Raw genomic sequence first — 22,312 nt, 5'->3', positions numbered from 1 at the left:
CCTTTTTTTTATATTCATAAAAAGCACCCTTTAATACACAATTTGAACAAAAAAAAAATTTTAAAAATCGATAAGTTGCTAAACCAGAATCGTTCCCAAAATTATACGTGCGACCGAACTTTACTAAGAAAAAATACAATTTAAAACAGAATAAAATAAATATTATAGTCATTGGTTATTGCTCATCAATTACCGTTCACCGTATACCCACTGTATACTTATAAAATTAATAGTTTTTACTCGTAAACGTATTTCCTTTTAAATATTATTATGACTTTATGAGTACCTATAGGCTATAATACGCCATATACTTCGCTATATATGCTCCAATACACCCCTGGTAATACCCACGTACCTATTATAATTAATGTACTGTCATAATATTAATTATTGTGTTCTTGTGACAAACAATTAGGTATTTACTATTAAAGCCTTTGCTCAGAAACACAGAAAATTGCGACGAATGGTGCGGCGTCGTCGCCGGTGGAGGTAGAGGCGTGGCGGTCATTATCGGACGCGATTTCAAATCCGCCGCCGTAGCCGTCACGAACCTGGCGAGCAGAGTATTTAGTATTCGCGTCCATAGAATAAAGATTATCGCGTTGCCGTCTGACATTTCATTTTATAGCGCTGCGGTCTCGTTTTGTAGTTGTTGTACTTCACACTGTAGTTATTTTCAGCTAAAGCGATTGCCGATTCCATTGTGTTTTTCCCAACATTCTCGCAGTGTCCATTTCGCCGACGGAACTTACGTCGTCTGTTGTCCGATACGATAAACGTAGCAAGTGAACAATTGGTCGACACTACTACCACCGTTCGGGTTTCAACTGAAAATTATAACGTTTTTCGGCCAGTCAAGACTGGTAGTTAGCGTCTGATCTCATTGGTATCCGCCCGAGTCGCAAGCACTCGGCGTTCTTGGAAAACTTCATTTTTTTCTATCCTGTCTCTGCGAAACCGATTCACGCCATCCGTCAAGATGACCGAAGAAATCGAAGAGATCATGTAAGTATTCAAGTATTCGTATTTTAAGGCAAGCGTCGCCAACCACCGGAAATCGATGTCGTTATTTTCGCGTTTAGTTAATGTGTACTGCTGAGGCCGCCGCTCGCCAAACAAATTTTGCTCGCGAAATGAGTTTTTACGAAACGACGGGTACGCGTTTTAATATGAAAATAAAACATGTCACCTGCGCGAATAATGCCAATGATAGTCTTACCCTTCATGCACAATTTGAACATGTGGTTCACCATTTCAAATAAAATTGTATGTAACTTGATTTCAATCACTAACTGTCGATTTTATATTATCACTGGGCTTAACACTGCATTATACTTACATACCTACACGAACGATTGTTAAATACTTTTCGAATTCATATTATGCTATCTCTCCCAATATATGGTCTACCAATAAACCGTGATGTCTATGATACAAATCTTATTAAATTCAGTGATTTTACATGAAATAAATACAAAAATAAAATTACTATGACGAACAAAATAGTAATAGAGAACATTGTCATTTGATTACTCAAAGATATAAAAACGCACTCGGATGTTTGCTTCATATCACTGACATGGTGCAATATCCTGGTGCGGTATAATATGAGGATCATTTTGCACCGGCATAGACCACCAATTTCTAGATTAATACATACAATATGATAAGTAATAATATTTTAAATCGGCATATAGTTATATAATTTATATTCTATCAGAATAAGATTGCATCGCTTTCGCCCATGCAGAGTGAGTCGCCAAACAGTGCCTAACCCCCCATGCAATGGCTATGCATGCATTCTGTGATTGGCCAACAGTCATTGTCGTCGGTCATCGGGCGCCTGTGCTAACGCTCTCACCAATGTCTGCATTATGGTGGGGATGCGCCGAAAAAACTTGTTCTGGTCAGCTGAGGTTTCAATATTATTCTGAATAGAGTATAGTACTTTAGTGACTAGTTGTTCCCATCCGTTAGTTTGTTTTTATATTCAGTACTTTCCATTTTTATTTATGTAGGTATTATATAACTACAATTTTTAAATTGTATGTTAAATAAAAACTTTTTGTTATTTATTTCTATTTTTTTCATACATATTTTGGCCAAAATAACAACAATTTATAATCACTTTTTCATTAAAAAAAAAATACATGAAACTCTACCCTATTAATAACTATTATGGATCCACACAACAAAATTTCATATGGGAACAAATCAAATATATTCCCAGTTTAATATAGAAATAATAATATTTTAGGTAGGTAGGTAGTAGGTGCACAATTTGGGGGTAGACTTTATATTGGAAGATATATTATTGTATGGACAAAACAATACATTCTTATTCATTATTTAATTATTACTTTTTTTTTTTTTTATTGAACTTAAGCCCGGCGACTATGGCCATTAGCTGTTGTAGGGGTTATGAACTGTGGTGGGGGTAAGGTTGGTACGGTAGGCTGGTTGTACGATTGTTTTTTAACGGTTGTTTCGTTATATTATTCTGCCAAAATTATTATTATTTTTGTTAATGTTGCAAGAAAACCTTGTACCTAGGTTGTAAAAATGTTACATAACTCATAATTTCTTAAAACTAATTTTTTATTCAATTTTTAATGGACAATGAGAAATTTTATTAATCTTAATTTATAGTTCTAATTAATTTTTGTTCCTATATATTTAAATACTTTATAGATACTAACAAGTATTTGCTTCACGTAGGTATTTATGAATAATATAATATATATGTACACTCAGTGATGTAAAAATACCGTATTTTATTTTTCAATCGTATAATACGTGTATTATACATATTATCGTCGCCATCATGCCAAAACTGGCCAAGTGTTAAAAGTGACCAAGTGAAATAACATGTTTAAATGTCCCTATTATACGAAAAAAGTGACCAAGTGATATAATATATAGTTTGGGAGCCACTTAACACATCATTTTGACTAACTTGACATTTAGCATTATTTGAATAAGTTAAAACTGACTATGTTACTTGGTCATTTTTTTTTCGGGTTGTAATAATAACATTTTTGTCCAAGTGTCGAGTTGATCACTTTTTGTTAAACTATAAACCTATAATTACCTATGTGGCCACAACAATTTCCCACTATGAAATCACACTACTGCAGAGCAACTTCTAAACGTAAATACTTAGATTCTACACTATCTACATCTAAAATGTATAAGCTTTTTATTCGGGATTGCAAAGAAAAAAAATTAGATGAGAATTATTTTGTTTGTTCTACAGTATATCGAAAAATATTTTGTGAGGAGTATAATTTGAGTTTCTATAAGCCAAAGAAAGATTTTTTTACCTAACTTTGAATAGGTATTGGGTTTTAATATTTACATTAATTTTAATTAGTACCTATATAATTATTTAATTAGCAAGTGTTTACTGTGGCTACTGGCTACACAACTAGTAAGTGTAGACCCAAAACACTATAGTTCTAATAAAAACAAAATTTAACAAAAAAAGAAAGCAACTTTATTGTAAAATACAGAAACATAAATTAATACCTTTTTGATACCATTAGTATTGTATTTTTGTATACATGACGTATAATATGCTAGTATAATACATTATTATACAATTTGTACTAGACAATTTACATTACTGTGTACACTATATAGTTGAATATTTCGGCTTCGCCCATGTGCAGTTTAGGGTCTTTGGATGCAAGGAGTGATATTTTGCTTATATATATATATTGTATACAAAAAGTAACACGAAGACCTGACAGATGTAATAACTTTTGTTCTAATCAAAATAAATTTTTTTATATATTTTTTACTGACTTGCCTATAATATACCTAAAATTTTAAATTTTAAATTTTTTATTACTGAAAATAATATATTACTATTAACTTTAATATATTCTTATGAATGGGCCAGTACTAATACTGGTTATCAATATCACTTTAATTGGTATTGCCATATAAAACTAATATTCAAACACATACTGTAAAAAAATAACCAAATAATTCAAAACGATTGAATCTGCATGGAACAATTATCAACAGTCAAACCATGGTCAAAATGGTCATGGACTTCAATATTATTTTGTAAGGTTATTTAACTATCAGGGTTTTCTATACCTATTAGGTAGGGTTGTGAACGACCCACTTTGACTGACCCATATTTCAAAGTAATTTTTTTAGTTAAAATATTGTATATAATAATAAAATTATCTTTATTTATCATAATTTTTTTTCTTGTTTTATTGGTAACTGTTAATATATTTGTTTTAATTTACAGAAGATTTATTGGGGATGATGAATGTACTCACACAATTCATAGCAACTCTACTAAAGTATTTTCAAGTCAAGGATCTCACAACAAAGGAAGTTCACAATTAACACTTAAAAATTTTGTTAATTTTAATTGGGATCAATGTTATTACCGTGGGCAATTGATTGCCTTGCATATAAGTGAGAAGTACATAGCTTATGGCTTCTCTAATAGTAAGTTAAAATCAACTACAAATTATTTAATTTTTGCAAAAAAAATATTTACTTTAATTTTTTATTATTATTTTTTTTTAATAGCGGATGCTTATGAGGGTTTGGTTCGCATTGTCAAAACAGAGAGTAATGAAAGAGCATTAATTAAAGGGTTTTCAAATTTAATTGAAGATATAAGTTTTGCTCATCTTTATGAAATAATAATGTTGGGTTGTATTGACCAATCTGGAACTACATATGTGTATGTCATTAAAGAAGAGAGCTGTTCATCTCCAAAACTGAGAGTTTTTCCAGTTTTTCAAATCAACGGGGTTTGTAAAAAAATTATATATTACAATTACTGCAATGCTTAAATATATTTAGTTAGGTCAATTGAATAATTTATTATATGTGATAAATTAAGATAAGTCATATATTGGTTATCAAATTGAAATACTAATAAGGTACCGGAGGTTTAAAAGTATATCATACTTTTTGAGTTACTGTCGCGCAGAGTTGGACTGGCCCAGTGGTCTACTGTCTTAGAAGACAGTGGGCCGCTGTCCTTGGTCTGGTTTTTTTTGATTTCACGGATCATGATTTTAATACTCTTAGAATCATAGAAAATCAATTATGTTCGTCATTAATCCAATAATGTTAAAAAGTTTTTATGTTAAGGTCAGAAGAAACACAATTCTTAGAAAAGGTTGATTTCCAAGATAAAATTAAGGTTAACATTTTTCATTGCTTTTATCCAAATTGTTTTCATAAGTGATGGAAGTTTTTGAAATACATTAAATAATTTCTATTTTTTTTCTAAAGTTATACCTAAGCATAACAATAGAAACTTGGTTGACTAAATTATTTCCTTGTCACAATGTCAAAATTTTGTATAGGTATTGGTAAATTACATATTATATCCAACAGAAACCTAATCGAGAAAAAAAGGCCAAGTACCAGATCTCTCATAAAAAAGTCTGCCTATCAAAGTAGTGATACCTACATTTTGACTAAGTCTGCTCTTTCTTTAATCAATAACCTTAATATACAACTACATTTATGTGCAGACAACAAATCTCTTTTAATTTTGTTGCTCATCAATATTGCCAGTTTCTGATTTTGTCTCTGGCATTGAAGATGACTGAAATAAATTTCAATCACTATTTGGTTATTTTTGCCGTGCCCAGATAAATGTTATCATTAGTATTAGAAAAATCTAATTTACACCACCTAATATCTTTAACTAATGGGTGATTTTTATTCTTATCATCAAACTGATATACTATTTGGATTTAGCAGTTTAGCACCCTTATCAACTTCTAAATTGCTGTATCATGTATACAAAATGCAGAATTTGTAAAATTAAAAAAAAATCTTCATACTCCTACTCTGTTAAAGTATCACTAATTTTGAGAATATTGCAATTTTTTAGTTTTTCCTCTTATTTGCATTAGGTATAAAAATTAGCTTTGTGCCAAATTTCACGTTTCTACCTATACAGGAAGTACCTTATAATTGTAATAATCAGTCAGTTAGTAACAAAAATTCAAACTTTGAAGTTCTCCCTGTTGAAAAGGCTTAATATTAAGGGCTTAATTGTTTACAATGTCCTAAGCTAATTAAACTAAATATATTATGTTTAAAATTTTAAAAGTTTATCTTATGGTGAAGCAAAGATGAGGGTTAGAAAAATCAGCTGAAGCCATTTTTAACACCATTATTCCTGAAACTGGTGTGGCGTACTATCATGCGCTTAAATGTAATAGTCAAGGCTAAAATATAGTTTTCAAAAAAATGTATGTGATGAGGAGGAGAGGCATACAATGCATAAGTTCAACTTCATTAACTGTTTTTGCTGATGCCGTTATAGCTAAATCTTTAACATAATTTAGGAAATGGCTTGTAGTTTCCATTATAGGCTGATAATTTGTTTATAGATTTAAAAGTATTGGTACAATGAAACCTCGCAGAAGACCATTTTTTAATTTTTCCATCAGCTTTGTTCTTGTGACTTTACACGAGATTTCCTGTTGTGGTTCATTCGTGCTATTACTGTTATCAAATGTTAGTCATTAGTTATTTTATATATCTTTTCCAATCTAGTATATTATGTAGCTAATTATAAATAATTTAACATTCCTATTAAATAGTTATTATAATTATAACAATATTTGTGTCAAGTTAATTTTCTATAAAATAAATTAAATAATTTTCTAGGTGTTTAAATAATTATTAGCGTTGGCTGCAATCAGTCACGCAACGTATACAATAAATATTAAATAAATTAAATATCTGATTTGATTTATTTAGGATCCATCATATTGTTTTAAAAATAAATATCTGTTATCTTGGTGTCAATATATACCGGAACAGGTTAATTATTTAAAAGAACTTGAATTTGAACCAACTTATAAAGGAAAAATGTTGGCAGTGGTTCGTGCTTCAGAAGTAAGAATAATTTATTTTTAATCTTGAATTAAGAAATTATAATGTGTTACTAATATTTTTTTATTTATGTTTAAAAGGTTGAAATATGGCATGTTGGTATTGCCAGCAGTTTTACAGCTGGTCCAGTTTTTTCCAATATCAATTTGAATAAATTATTGGATAAAAATGTTTTAAATAAAATTTCAAATGCAGTAATAAAAATCAATTTGAAAGAGGCTGATATTATTAGTTTATCATTTTCTCCAGATGGTTCAACTATATCATTAGCATTAAGTAATGGATCCATTTATTTCTATCAAGTATGCAATACAAAACTATTATTGTTTGAGTAAAAAATATTAATTTAATTTAATAATTTTGTTATTATTTGAGGTATCTTTTGATCATATTTCCGATACACCAAAATGTGTATTTACATGGCATCCTAAAGAAATATTTTTGTCTTTAAAATCTTTGGCATTTTTAGACAACCGTAAAATTATTGATGGAGAGTAAGTAATTTTTCAGTCTTATAATATATATTATATACAATATTTCAAATATTACTAATGTTTTGAAAAAAAATAATCGGTTATGTATAATAATTATAGTGTAGAACTTTGGAAATATGTAGTGACTTTATCTACACAAGACGAAATTATTTTATGGTCTTGTGAAACATGGACATCTCTTCAAATAGTAAAATTTATTCGACCTTTTTCAAAACTAAATCCTATGAAGCTCACAGTTGATGGTACTGGAAGATATATATTTTTGAGTGACATCGACAATAATGTATGTTAGCATTTATTAATTAAATTGTTTGTTATAGTTTATTTGTTACTTAATTTTCAGTTGTTATATGTCATGGAGGTAGCTGATGATATTCAGTCTGCTAAAAAAAACATAAAAATAGTTGGTATTACTGAAGTTTTGCTACAAAGTCCCATGTTAAACATGATAATTGTTGATGCTAAAATTGATCATAATGATTTAGATATTACAGAGAATCACAATTCAAGTAAATTTTCATTAACATTTTAAATTATTATTAATAATGTAAATTATATTATTTTAATTTACAGATAATATTTCAACCAGTTCTTGTAACTATACAACAGTTATTAATTTATTTGCAATACAACCAAAGTCACTACAAGAAGGACAATTAATTATTGCATCTCCGGAATTATCTATTGCAGAACAATATAAAGACCAGAATAAAATTGAACCTAAAAATATATTCCCAAAAGCACCAATATTAGATCTTCTCATTGAATCAGTTAATCCCACTACAACTACAAATAAATCTGAAGGTAATTATGAGAAAATAACATAATATGTTAGTTTTTATAACTTACTTGAGAAAGCTATAATATACTGACTTACTAAAATATTGTTTTAGCTAAAATGGTAAGATTTGTATCAAACAACTTTTTAATTCACATGTTTGATTACATGGAGTTATTCTAAATTGAATTATTATACATTTTTCAAAAATTATTAATGAGGCACAAAATATTTCCGAAATAATATTTAATTGGAGCTTATTTTACTTCAAAATAAAAATTTAATAGTATGGATAATGTTTATTTCTAATCAGATCATTCACATAAGTCGATCTTATATTAAATTATTCTTACTACAATGTTTTTGCTAAACAGATGTAAATAATTTTTGACAAATTCCTAGTGTATAAATATAAGTTTTACTATTTTAATTATTATTAGTAACATTAAATATTTATTAATACAGTTAAATAAAAATAAAATTAAATAAACAAAACTTTATAATAATTTAAATTTAAAATATGAATAAATCTTAAAAAATTTTAAATATATACATTTATACTATATTATACAAATAAAAAGGCTGACAAGTGGATACTGATCTGTTGTACAGTAGCTGTTTGTCGAGTATGTCATTGTTATGGATATATCATTGCAATCGAAAAATGATTTTGAGCGGGGATTGTGTGTGCTCAATCATCATAGCTTATATGTATAAATAATCAAATTTAATCATTACTAATTATATATAATATTGATGGGAGAAAAAAAATTAATTTTATATTAACTACCTGTATATTATATTCCAAATATTTTAAAACAATGGAAGGTAATTAATCTTATTAAATTGTATCATATTATGAATATTTTAAAATAATTATTTTACTTACAAAGTAAGTAAATTCACGTGTAGGAAAGCAGACAGGTTTAGTAATTCTAATTGCGGTTCTAGTAAATAATGTACATATAAATAGGTAATAATAAAATACTAAATAATCTTAATATAATAAATTATTTATTTATTTGTAATGGTGTGCCATCAGTATTAGGTATATAACTATTTCAAAATACTCAGAATATAATAATATATTTAATACTAAATTAATTATTTTTTGTTTTTCCATCAATATTATATAATTATTAGTAATAATGAATTTAATAGAAAATATTGTACAAAAATCATTTGTTTGTATTCACGGTTCAAATTGCTGGGCAGGACCAAATTGATCAGTTAGTGTCAATTTTCCTGGTATTCCACATTAGGTAACTTATATAAGGTATAAGAGTTAACATGTAATTTATATATAATGTATATAGATACATTTATATAACATACATTAAAAATCTTTAATATATGTATACTATAAAGTCTTTGGGTCTATTAGTTTGTATTTTATGTAACATTTTCTAGTTACTTTTTAACTATAGTTATATATTTATATTTTAATTTTAATTGTGTCCATGGTGTTTTACAGCTAAAGAATTTCAAATACATGAAGAAGAAAATAACATTTTGCATGATCTAAATCCATTGGAAGTTCACAGTATAGTAAAAGAAAAATTAAGATTGAAAGGCATAAGCCTTAACCAAAAAAGTGTTCCTTCTAATTCAATGCAGGTATGAAGTCGTTGGTTTTTTTATAGCTTTATGATATGTATCTTAAAAATATGTTGAATTTTGTAGATTCAGAATAGGCAAAAGAATAGTTACAATAATATACAACCAATTGTTGTTCAATCATCAAATACTTATACCTACACACAAGTAATTATAAAACAAACTAATTATTCTAACGTAAAAACTTTTAATTAATTTATTTATTTTATACATTGTGGATTTATTGTTCAAACCAAACTAATGTTTAGTTTTAATTTTATTTAGTAAGAAAAATGTATAATATAAATGTAGATTGATACTTTTTTTATCTGTACTATTTTAGGATCCTTTTGATTTGAACGAAGTTAGAGAATGTAGTCCAAGTAATAATGAAGTTCAGACTATTTTACAACAACATACTGATCAAGAATTACAGTAAATATAAATATAATATATATTATAATATTTATTGTATTATGTAAATTATATTATTGTTTTATTACAACATACATAATATTTAACATACGTATTATTATTTAATGTATTTATATTTTCATTATAATTTGTTTTATTTGAACATTTTTATTTTTAGGTACAATTATATGGAAACGCACAATGATAATTTTGAAACTGTGAGTAATTATTCTAATGGAATTGATGAAAAAGAAGAAAGTAATTGTTATTCAAGCAATTCTGTGTTCAATGGTTCAGAGATCTCGACAATAAGACGACCTTTGGATAAGTCTGATTTAATAGATAATGGAATTGGTGGCCAAATAGACGATATTTTAACAAGTTTACAAGAGATGAACACTCAGTTAAAATGTATATCAAAAAAACAAAAAAAAATTGATAATCAATTTAATGCTATGTCAATAAATTCATCTAGTTTATGTGCAAATCTAGAACCAGCTTTGATGAGTAAATCTAAATGTAATTTAATTAATTGATATACATTAACTAATGGCGTTTTTTTAATTTTTGTTTATTAAAGATATGGTTAAGAATGCAAGTGATCAATCGCATCGGAAACTTCAAATCATGATAGACCATCAGCTAAATACTTCACATAAGAAAATAACAGAGATTGTCAAGGCCACAAACTCCAATAAAGTATAAAAAATTATAATTAAACAAACATTAACATTTTTAATAATATAAAAATAATTGCCAAATTAATTAGTCAAATAATTATAATTTGTTAATTAAGCTGTTAATTATTACATAATTGTAATTTTAAATACTTTTATTATAGATAAAATTTTGTAACTTTAACAATATTAATGTTACTTGAAAAAAATTGCATTTCATTTGGTAGTATTTTATATATTCTATATGACGGCAATACTTAACTTGATCAAAAACCTAATTCCGTTTTAGAGTTACTAATTAATAATTATAAATTGTATTTATATTTATATTTTTAGGTTGATACAGAATTATTTACTAAGTCTTTGGTTGCTTCATTGAATCCAACTCTTGATGCGATTCTAAAAGATCTTTTTATGAGTACAGTTATACCCAAGTTTGAACATGCTTGTTGTTCCATGTTCAAACAAATTGATGCGTCATTTACTGAAAGATCACTAGAATGTAAGTCTATAAGTAAAACAAAGTATAAACATTTTAAAAATTTTATTTTTCTTAGATCAAAACGAATTAAAGTCTTTACTTAATGAAGAAGGTAATATCAATAACAAATTAGAATATGCTTTTGATAAATTCAGGGGTGACATGAATAACATCATCAAAAGTACAGAGAAAAAAATATTAAGGTACCATATTTGTAACTAATTGAGTACAATATAGTGATAATTAATTAATTTCTAATTATACATATTTATTGATTAGTACTCAAAATGATTTGCAAAAACAATTTTCAATTCTACTAAAAGAGAAGTCGCATGTGGAACCATCTATTAAAGACACTGATAATACTGCTACTCAATTTATGATTTTATGTGATATTATAAAACAGGGAGATTATGCACTGGCGTTTGAAAAAGTAAAATATTTTATATTTTAAATTTATTATAGAATATAATAAAAATAATAGCATTATGCTGGGTTGCATGAAAAATATTGAATGGTTCAATAAATTTGAATGGACCAATCATTGTTTGTATGTGAAAAAAACCTGTAATTCCAGACTTATCAACAATATAGATTTAAATTCCTACATTCTTAAAATAGTATTACCAAATAATTTAATTTTTTTCTGAGCTAATAAAACTGTTCAACAATCATACCTTTAATGGCTTTCGCCAAAGTCATAATTAAATTTTGTTGTCGTCAGATCAACATAGTTTTTATATAATATATATATATATACTTATATATTTATAATCAGTTTAATTAATATTATCCAATTATTCATAATTACTTATATAGTTATATATTAAAGTATTATATCATAATATTGTAATCACTAGTTTTATTGATTATTAACCAGCGATCACAGTTTTTAATGTTACAGGGTGATTAATAAAGTATGCTTAATTTATACATATATTCAAATTTTGATTTTTAAAATTTTTAAATACACTTGAAAAACTTATTTTGAAACTTTGAGATTTTATGTTGAACATTTGACAATACAAACTTCTATTTTTCAAATAGGAACCACTTTTTTACATTTTTATTTATTCAGCAGATATTTTTTAATTTTTTAAGAAGTTTTGTGTATCTATGCGAGTTAGTTGTTTTATTATATTATTTGGTGTACTAAGGATAATATGTCTATGGTGATGGATTAAGTATATATGGGGGCTTAGATTATTTATAAAAGTTAGTAATTACTATTGATTTATCAATGTAAAATTTACATTTACATTGTAAATAATTGAAAAAACGATCCAAGTGTAATAACTAGGTACATCTAATATAGCATAGTTTTTATTTTTATATAAAACAATTTTTAAGGATTATTATCCTTATTATAAACATTTTAATAACGCAGAAGCTTCTAGTGGGAATTTTTATTTAGATACATCAGAATTTTCAAGAAAACCGTCCACTTAATAATTTTCAGTAAAAAAGGGGATTCTCATTTGAAAAATAGAATTTTGTATCTCCACAGGACACTCTTTAAGTAATATAAAAAATATCATAAATTTGAATATATGATCTTAAAATATAGTTGACAATTCTATAAATCAGAATTTGAATAAATGTACTGTTTGCTGCTTAAGAAATCACTCTGTATAAGTACATTTTAAATCATGTATTTGATCATTTTATCATGATAATAAATGATAAGGATAAACATTGATGACCATTCAGTATTAATTTTGTAAATTACAAAATAATATACTAAATCAGCATCATTAAACGTATTAAATGTAACTTGAGCTAATGTCACGTCAATACCCTTTTTCTACAACAGATGAACATAACCCAAAACATGGTACTTAACTCCATTTTTTTCATGTGATATATCATTTTTTTTTTTTTATTTGAGTATTTAGTATTTCTTTATATTATTTTGTTTTTATAAAATATATTGGACTTACCTTAAAGACAAAAATTTCTATTTTTACGAAAAATTGAGCTATTCTTAGCATGGCAGCATTAGTGTACTCTTTTATATAATATGTATAAACTATACTGTAATTTGAAATTATTTTTAAAGAGACTCGTTTCAGTCAGTTTTATTCTAAAATATACTTTTATACTGCTTCTTATGCCAATCGTATTGACCATTCTAATAATTGGATAAAATTTCTGAAAATATATTTTAGTTTCTCGTGAAAATAATATGAAAATAATCTTACAATTTTTTTGAATTTGGACTCTAAAAGTCGATTTTACCATTTTGAATACTCAGAATTTTATTTAATGTTAAATAATAATTTCAAACCTAGTATTTAAAGTGCTTTTTACACTAAAAATTTCTTGAAACTGTTTTTTTTTGCTATAGCAATTATAAAACATTGGAAAACAAAATAAATTCTAAACAAAATTTAGATTCTGAATGGAGCGAAACACTTGATTTTGCAATGATGTTTGTGGTTTTTTTTGTCTGTGTGTATAAGTGCTTCTATTTTCGAGAAAATTTTATTTTGTTGGTACTTTTTTAAGTCTAAATTGAAAATTCCAAGTAGTTCTAGAAAGGGAAAACAAAAACAAAAAAAGTATAAAAATTGGTAATTTTTATGCAAAACCAATTTTTGAAATTTTCACCAAATATTTATACTTGCATTTTAAATGAATTGTAACAATTTCGAAATATTTGGACTTTTTATAATCTAGTTATAGCTTTGAGACATTTTTAGAAGTTTATAAATATACAATGTTCCTTATAAGTTTCATTAATGTAAGTTCAAAAATATTAAATAAACATAGGCACAATTATTTTTTTATATGCATTTAAAATTCATCAACGTTTTGAAAATGTTCAAATTATTTTTCAGTTAGAAATTTATTTAAGTTTTTCTTTCATAGCTAAGATTAAAAATTGTAATAGAAAATTTCACATAAGTTTTTCTACCTATTACAAAAAAAAAAAAACAGTTTATCTAAACAGAACATTACATTTTGATGAGCTTTTGATTTTATAATTTTAGCAATATTTGATATCTAGCAGAAAATTATTGATTTCCTATTAATTGAATAAATTATGATATTTTGTGTATTTTCAAAACGAATAACTGCAGATTCTTGAACTGTTCATCAAATATTTATATTAAAACTTTCAAACTATTTTTACTCTTTTTTTCAAATTTAAATTATTTTCATAGAAATTCATATTAGTTTTTTCTTTTCATAGTTAACATAAGAAATTTTAAAAGAAGGTTTCCAACAAGTTGTTCTACCTATATCAAAAGTAAAAGTTCACTGGAAAGTTGTGTTGTTCATAGAGATATTTAAGAGTTTTTTCTAAAAAAATGTCTCAACTATTAAATTTGATTATTTATAAAAGTATTACATGTCTCCGCTCAGAATCGTTTTTTATGTACAATGGTTTATTATTGAATTCAATTATAGCACTTAAATTAAAACTATATGCTCGACAACTAATGTACAGCAGAACAGTAATCACTTGTCCGCTATTATTTATAGTACTGAGTTAAATATAAATATATATACTATTATCTTTTTAAAAACAACTTTATTATTTTTATATTGGTTTTTACTTAATTTAGGCATTGTCTGCATCAAAATTAGAACTGGTACTTTTTGTTTGTGAAAAAATACAACCGGAACTACTTTTCATTCCACCAAACGCTTTAAAAACTCCTATTGTATTATCCTTGATTCAACAATTATCTCATGATCTGACAAATAATACTGAACTAAAGCACAAGTAAGTAAATGTTTATTCTGTACAATTTATACTTTATATAATCAAAATTGTTCATTATGTTATTAAATATATTATATCTTGAAGGTATTTGGAAGCTGCAATTGGAAGTTTGGACTATACCAATGACCACCACAAAGAAAATACAAACTTGGTTTTAATTAAGATGGATTCTAGTGTTGAGAAATTCGTACAACAGTATCCATTGAATCCTTACAGTCGTAGGTTAAAAATGTTACAGTTAGCTATAAAGACAATTATAAGCTATTATACTGCAAACATCCGAGTAAACGACATTTTGTAATACTTTTAAAAAGAGACTTAAGAAATATAATGGACTGACCCATAATCATCCATATTATTCATTTAAATTTAATTATTTTGTCTATCTTTTATTTATATTGCTTTGGTACAAATAACAAACAGATTTTAAATTTTTATTAAAAATAACTTCATATTTTTTTTATATGTGTTCGTATAATTCTAAGATTTGAATGCGAAAATCATATTATATTTTGTTTATTTCAAAATGTTTGTGTATTTTTTTATTAACACTTATAAGTATTATTATAAGTACTTATCATCCTGTGAAAATAATGTTATTTGTTCACAGAAATTATTATTAGAATTACTCAAGTTTAGAATTATTTGCTACCTACATCCAGACGCAATACAATGAAATATAATATGCAAATTAACTATTTATTTGGGTATTTGTAATTTTTGCTTGCAACTAAATCACTGACACTTCTTTTTGTGTGGTTGAGTTAATGGAAGTTTATGCTTTACATAAAAAATACTTTCAAAATTAAGTTGTTTTTGAGTCAAAAATAAATGTTTACTATTTGATAATTACACTTAATGTAATTCATTTAAGATTAAATATTTTTTTTCTTATTTTCTGAATTTATTTATTCAATTTTCATTGACTGTTGAATCGGTTAAGCAGATATTATTGGCTCATAATTACTAAAATAAGAAATGTATGTGTGATGATATACAATTAATATACTGTGGTGTATGAATTTGTTGTTTGTGTCATGAATAATATGAGGTGTTTGTTTAAAAATTTGGTTAGTGATTCCGAGTCTTGAGGCAAAATTAACATTGAAATCTTCACTGAGAATTATTGATAAATTTGTCTTTTTTTCTGCCAAGATATTTTGAGTATGAATGTATGTCATCCACTTTTTAATTATTTGTAATGTATTTATTATTTTATTTTAACGGGTATAAGAACCCTATTTTACAATGTGTCATCTATAATTTATCTTATCTGGTTAAATTTATAGTATTTAGAACGTGATATAACTAGTAATAATATAATATGGCGTAGGTAAATAAAGAAGACATATAAATATAAGAGTTAATTAAAAAAATAATTTTATTACAGTCAAATATGAATATTGCTCAAGGCTACAATACATTGTGTTTAAAAACAATATCATAGAGAAACATGAGATCATAAACTTTTTTCCTCAGCTCTCACACAATGGAATTCCAAGTAAAGAAGCTTGTAAGTTGTAAGAACCTCTAGAGATCGGCAAATTTAATTTAAGGCATATCATTTTAGGAAATTTATATTGAACATGTTCTATATTTTTAATATGAGTGGTAAAATTTGGTGACCAGACTACTGACCCAAACTCTATGTTAGAACTGATCATACCTATTCCAGATAAGTATAATATATGTATCGGTTTTATATTTTGTTGATGACACGGCAACACACCATATCTCGATTTTGAGTATTGTTCAGGAGAAACTGAAAACTGATTTATTCCAACATATTTTAGTATTATCCAACACACATCTTATAATCATAGTATTTTACATCAAAGAGTGATTACAGCATTGATATTTAAGAAACGTGTTATTGCATTGCATTACTTTTGATACGTTTTGTTGATACAGCTTATTGGAATTTCAATATATACAGATACGTGTTATTTTGTGAAAACCTTTTTATTTTAAATAATAATAATAAATTATTACTTTGTATAAAAACATTATTTTAAACATTAGTTAATAATACAGTCTCATATTTGGTTAATACAATATTAAAAATACTCTTAATTATACATAGGGTAGTTTTCTTTCTCAGATTTAATAATTTCACTAGGTACAAAATTAATATTAAAAATAACAACCTCTCGTGTTAATAATTAAAAATTGTGATTACGAATACACAAAAATTTTATCTTTTTTTTCATAGATTAAATAACTATAAATAACAAAATTAATGTTAAAAATAACAGCCTCTTGTGTTATTAATTAAAATTTGTTACTTAAAACTAAAAAAAACTTCCAACAAAACACAGATAATGTTTTTACCATCAAGTTTCATAATAGGTCGATTCACTCTAATTCTTAAGCTAATGGCATTGTGCGACGTTCGAAGTGAGCACACACAAACGATCACGCATGAGCATTCAAATTTTATTTTATTTTATTAATGACATAATATTGTAGGTACTTAACACATAGTCATTATAATATTTGTTTTTAAATTAAATAGTTTTTTTTTTAATTTTGAGTTTTAATAATTGGTAGGTATTTTAATAAGTTTTTAAAGAATTCAAAATTATTTTTTAAATTTTCAATCAATATTTTTACAATAGGTACAATAGATACCTACTAATAATTTATTTATTAGTGTAACAAAAATTTGTGACTATTTTATGTTCAATAGCAATCATATTATGTGAATTTAGCTGTTATAATATCATTAAACACAGAAAGCTAATTTAATTTATTTGTATTTTTTATTTAGATAATAAATCTTTAAAATGCTAATATTGTTTTTTTATAATCAGCTGCTTGAGTAGAAAATATGTAATTATAATAATACCTACTATGAAGAATTTATGAATCTTTCAATTTACAAGATCAGTAGTTCTTCTTTATTGTATTATTAATTAGTATATTTTAATTTAATAAATAAAGGTTTAATTTATCATATGGTCTAAGTAATTAAATTATAATTTTTAGGACTTGAGTAAAAAAAAGCTAACATTTTAGGGATAAATAATAATAATCTTATATGATCTAAAATAGTAAGGAGTAATTATTGCATAAAAAAGGCTTGTATTTTTAATAACTAATACAATTTGTAATAATTAACATATTTAATCAATATAGGTAATTGTAGAGAATGTAATTTTTAAACATTCAATTGCTCACCCCCAAACACGATAGTTATTACATTTTTATAAATACAATAACCCAGACCATTTAAAATAATTAACCATGATAATATATTGTCTATTATTAGACTCATAGTATAAGATTAAAGAATATTTATTAACTATAGGTACATGATCATACTATTATAATTTATTTAAATAAAAAAACCTACATGGTTTTGAACCGCAAATACGAAAACCGAAATCATAGGTACCTACGAACTGAAACTTGTAACTCTGAAACGGGAAAAGAAAAACAATAAAGGAGCACGTGCAAATCAAAAGAGCTGTTGTCAAATTGCATTAATTATATTACAATCAAATAATAACCGGTCGTAGGCAATACTAGTAATAATTTAAAGGTTAGGTGTTAAAATATCATGAGCGCGCAAACCCGGTTGCACAGCGAATGTCCATTGTATGGTGCAAAATTAATATTCTTAACATATAATATAATTATAAACAACTATGTAGCTGATCCATGGGCGTAACTAGGATTGAATAGTTACAGGGGCTAGAGTCCTAGAAAACCAAAGTGTAAAATACACCGTGGGGAGCAAAGCCCCTTAATCTGCGTCACTGAAATTTAATAGTCACAAAAACTTTGCTTTAATCAAGTATCTATACTTCAAACACTCACAACAATTTAATTTGACTTTTTTGATAAAGAAAAACAAACTTATGAGCAATTTTGTATTAAATTTTCAAATCTTAGATTTAAAAAGAACAATTTTTACAAATTCATAACTTAAAATAATTTTCACATTTTCGTCATTATTACGTATTGTGTCAAAATACAAACTTTAAATGCTTATAAAAAAGAAAATTGTGACATGTATTTTTAATATTTTTCAACTGCTATTGTAACAATATAATAGGAGCCTTGTATTATATTTTTAACTAACAACATTTTATTGATATTTATTGAAAAAATTTAAAACTAAAAATGTCCGTAAACAGCTCAAAACAAGTTAAACATTTTGAAAATTGTATCGTGTAAGGAAAATGCTAATACAATGCTAAGGTATAAACATTCAGTGAAAATTGCATGTACTTCATTGTATAGCCATTATCGATTTTGCGTAAAAATTACCGTTTTTCCTTAATTTATTTTAGTTTTTTCCGGTGCTTTTGAAAACTGCTGAGAATTTTTATTTTTGATCACTCAGTACGATACAACTATTATCACTATATTATAAGAATAGGTAGGTACGCCAATAAGGGTACCTATTTAAATATAATAAAATAATATATAATCCAAAAATGAACATACCGTTGAGAAGTGCATCTTAAAACCATATGGGTAGAATATTCTATTCCAATTCAATAATATCAGTTAACTAATATCTAATCCCGTATATACCTACCGCATCTCCTGGAGTGTTTGTGTATATATGGTATAATCGGAATTTTTGTAGAATATCCTATTAATATATTGTGCTATGCGGGAAGGACTCAAAACTTATAAATAATAAATATATAATGAATTGCACTATACCTAATCGGTGGCATAGAAATATATACCGCAGTATGACGTATTGTTTTAGATTCTGAGTGGTACGATGAATGTATTGATTTTACAATGATGTGTGTTTTTTTAATTTTTAAATTTTTATTTTTGTGTCTGTCATCACCTTTTAGGACAGTAAAAATGCTTAGATTTTCTTCAACGGTATCTTTTCTGATAGGAAAGTGAATCTAGTTGGTACTTTGGGGGGGGGGGGGGGTCAAAAGTAAAGATTTCCCAGTGGTTTTCAAAGACGCCGTGAAAAACAAGAAAAATTAAGGAAAAACGGAAATTTTTACGCAAAATCTATTTTTGAATAAATCGAATTTGGTTTTTGGTGCAACTTTTAAATAAATTACCGTAGGTACATGAAATTTTGACTGAATTTTAGATTCTGAGCGGAGCGAGAATGTATTGATTTTACAATGAAGTGTGTTTTTTTATTTTTGTCTGTCATTACCTTTTAGGACAGTAAAAATGTTTAGATTTCTTCAACAGTATCGTTTCTGATAGGAAAGTGAATCTAGTTTTTACTTTGGGGGGAGGGGGCTGGGTCAAAAGGTCAATTTTCACTGGTAGTTTATATTTGAATTTTCTATACACGATAAAATTTTGAAAATATTTTGATTTATTTTGTACTGTTTAGGAAAATTTTCAGTGTCCAATTTTATTAGTATTTTTTTCTATGGATGTCAAGAATACTTTATTTGTTGGGTAAAAAAGCGTGATGATAGCTCCTGATATAATGTTACAATAGCAGTTGAAAAATATGTAACATCACAGGATTTTTCAGCGTATTATTTATTAAAAATAGTCCCCGAGCGTACCTACTCTAATACAATAGCCATTTATAAATAATAGTATCGCGCGCTGATGCGTAAATGATCGCAGTATTATGTAACACAAATCCCCCGACCCCCACAACCTCCAGTGTTCAGTGTCCGCCAAGGCCGCCAAGGCCGTCGGCGCCTCGGTCGTGCTCAGCATCATCATAAATTCATAACACCGGCAGAACAACCTGTCCCCAAAAATTTAATAATTTAATCATTGTAAAACGTCGACACTGACCTGCCCCACTACAAATCAACAACAACGCCGGGCCATAGCCGATCTCCGTCACCATCATAAAAATCACTTATACTTCTCTCAACGGCTCGACTGGTCAACGTTTTTTTCACGGCTCTTCGCTCGTCACTTGGACGTCTCCGCGAATAATTGTCACCAACCACGTTTTCACCGTCGACAAGAAGTCAACCACCATCCATTTTCGGTGTGTAGCCGTCTTTTGTTTTGTTTGACACCCACGTCACGCCGTCATGATGGGCTAAGTACACTCACGAGGGCCCGGGCGGCGGGCGAGGCTGCCCAACCAACTTCGGTCAACATCGGGACACCAGTACACCACACGTCGTAATATGTCTAATTTTTCCCCCTGCCCCCCCCCCTTCATGCACGTAGGCCACAGATTATATAAAACTAACTTTATATAATCTGTGTGTCATCCAGTGAGGAGTCGCAAGACGCGGGTCCTATTTTATTCCCATTCCGCTTTGTATGAAACATCCCGGCTGTAACGAGCCTCCACACCCACATTTTCCCGGTATCCCCGTGAGGACACACCATGAATAATATGGTATGCCACCATTGGCGGAAATTGGGGGGCTTGAGGGGGCTTAGCCCCCCCAAAAAAAGCCCACCAAGCCCCCCCAAACCTTGCAAACATAACAATTTCGTAGTTTCATTTCATGTATTATATTCTTAAAAAACAAGAAATATAACACATAATAATTTTTTATACTATACATTTGTTTGTATAATATTTTACATAATATTTTATACGAAAATTAAAATTATAAGTTGGAACACTCCGAACACTGTCCTATAGTGATTTGTTTTATCGTCCGTCGAATGAAACAAAATATATAAAATTATATCAAATTATTGGTCAATCATATGATGGGGCCAGTGTTATAGCTGGAAAATTTAATGGTGTACAAGCTAAAATCCAAAACAAATATTCTTGCGCAGTTTATACTCATTGTATGGCCCACCGTGTTAATTTGGTTGTTGTCGATATGTGCAAATTTGTGAAAGTAAGTGTAAAAGAAGTATTGTAAAATTTAGTAAAATAGAATTATAATTTAATATGCTACATATTTTTAATTATTATTTAAGGAAACTAAATGTCTATTCAATACATTAGATAGTTTATATGTTCATTTTTCTTATCCCACAAAAAATCAACGAATCATCGACATGCAAAAAAAGTTGGGGCTCAAAATTAAAACAATTGGTAGAATGAGCGATACTGTTGCTAGAAATTGCATAAATAAAATCAACAACGATTTTAACATTGACGATTTGAAAACAACAATAAAAAAAGAAATTTTTCCTAATTTTAACCTAACCTAACCAGTCAGCTCTGCAACATGTGAGCGATCTTTTTCGGCTATACGAAGAATAAAGACGTGGGTAAGAACTTCTATGCATCAAGAACGCTTTACAAACCTTTCTATTCTTCACATAGAGAAGGATGTAACAAAAAATTATGAT

The 22,312-nt window shown here is 27.1% G+C and overlaps 1 protein-coding gene across 1 annotated transcript; it reads left to right on the top strand.

The window, feature by feature from the left end:
* Positions 1–572: 572 nt before the first annotated feature.
* Positions 573–15,597, top strand: LOC132936155 (enhancer of mRNA-decapping protein 4). The gene is made up of 19 exons (XM_061002843.1): positions 573–1,005; positions 4,268–4,473; positions 4,558–4,784; positions 6,763–6,900; positions 6,978–7,199; positions 7,273–7,391; positions 7,491–7,674; positions 7,735–7,900; positions 7,965–8,195; positions 9,644–9,786; positions 9,853–9,933; positions 10,109–10,200; positions 10,358–10,686; positions 10,760–10,878; positions 11,193–11,358; positions 11,414–11,540; positions 11,617–11,770; positions 14,910–15,070; positions 15,155–15,597. The coding sequence occupies exons 1-19, from the start codon at positions 980–982 to the stop codon at positions 15,369–15,371; spliced, it is 3,108 nt and encodes a 1,035-aa protein (XP_060858826.1). The 5' UTR covers positions 573–979; the 3' UTR covers positions 15,372–15,597.
* Positions 15,598–22,312: the final 6,715 nt, after the last annotated feature.

The sequence above is a fragment of the Metopolophium dirhodum genome, chromosome 1, assembly GCF_019925205.1.
Source record: "Metopolophium dirhodum isolate CAU chromosome 1, ASM1992520v1, whole genome shotgun sequence".
NCBI lineage: Eukaryota > Metazoa > Arthropoda > Insecta > Hemiptera > Aphididae > Metopolophium > Metopolophium dirhodum.
Note: the sequence above shows the minus strand (reverse complement) of the source record. Positions and strands in the feature narration are given on the sequence as shown.

Excerpts from the sequence above, each read along its gene's own strand:
- LOC132936155 (XM_061002843.1), top strand. The coding sequence starts at position 980 with ATGACCGAAGAAATCGAAGAGATCAT. Across the intron at positions 11,541-11,616 it reads ACAGAGAAAAAAATATTAAG|TACTCAAAATGATTTGCAAA; the intron begins GTACCATATTTG and ends TTTATTGATTAG. Across the intron at positions 11,771-14,909 it reads ATGCACTGGCGTTTGAAAAA|GCATTGTCTGCATCAAAATT; the intron begins GTAAAATATTTT and ends TACTTAATTTAG.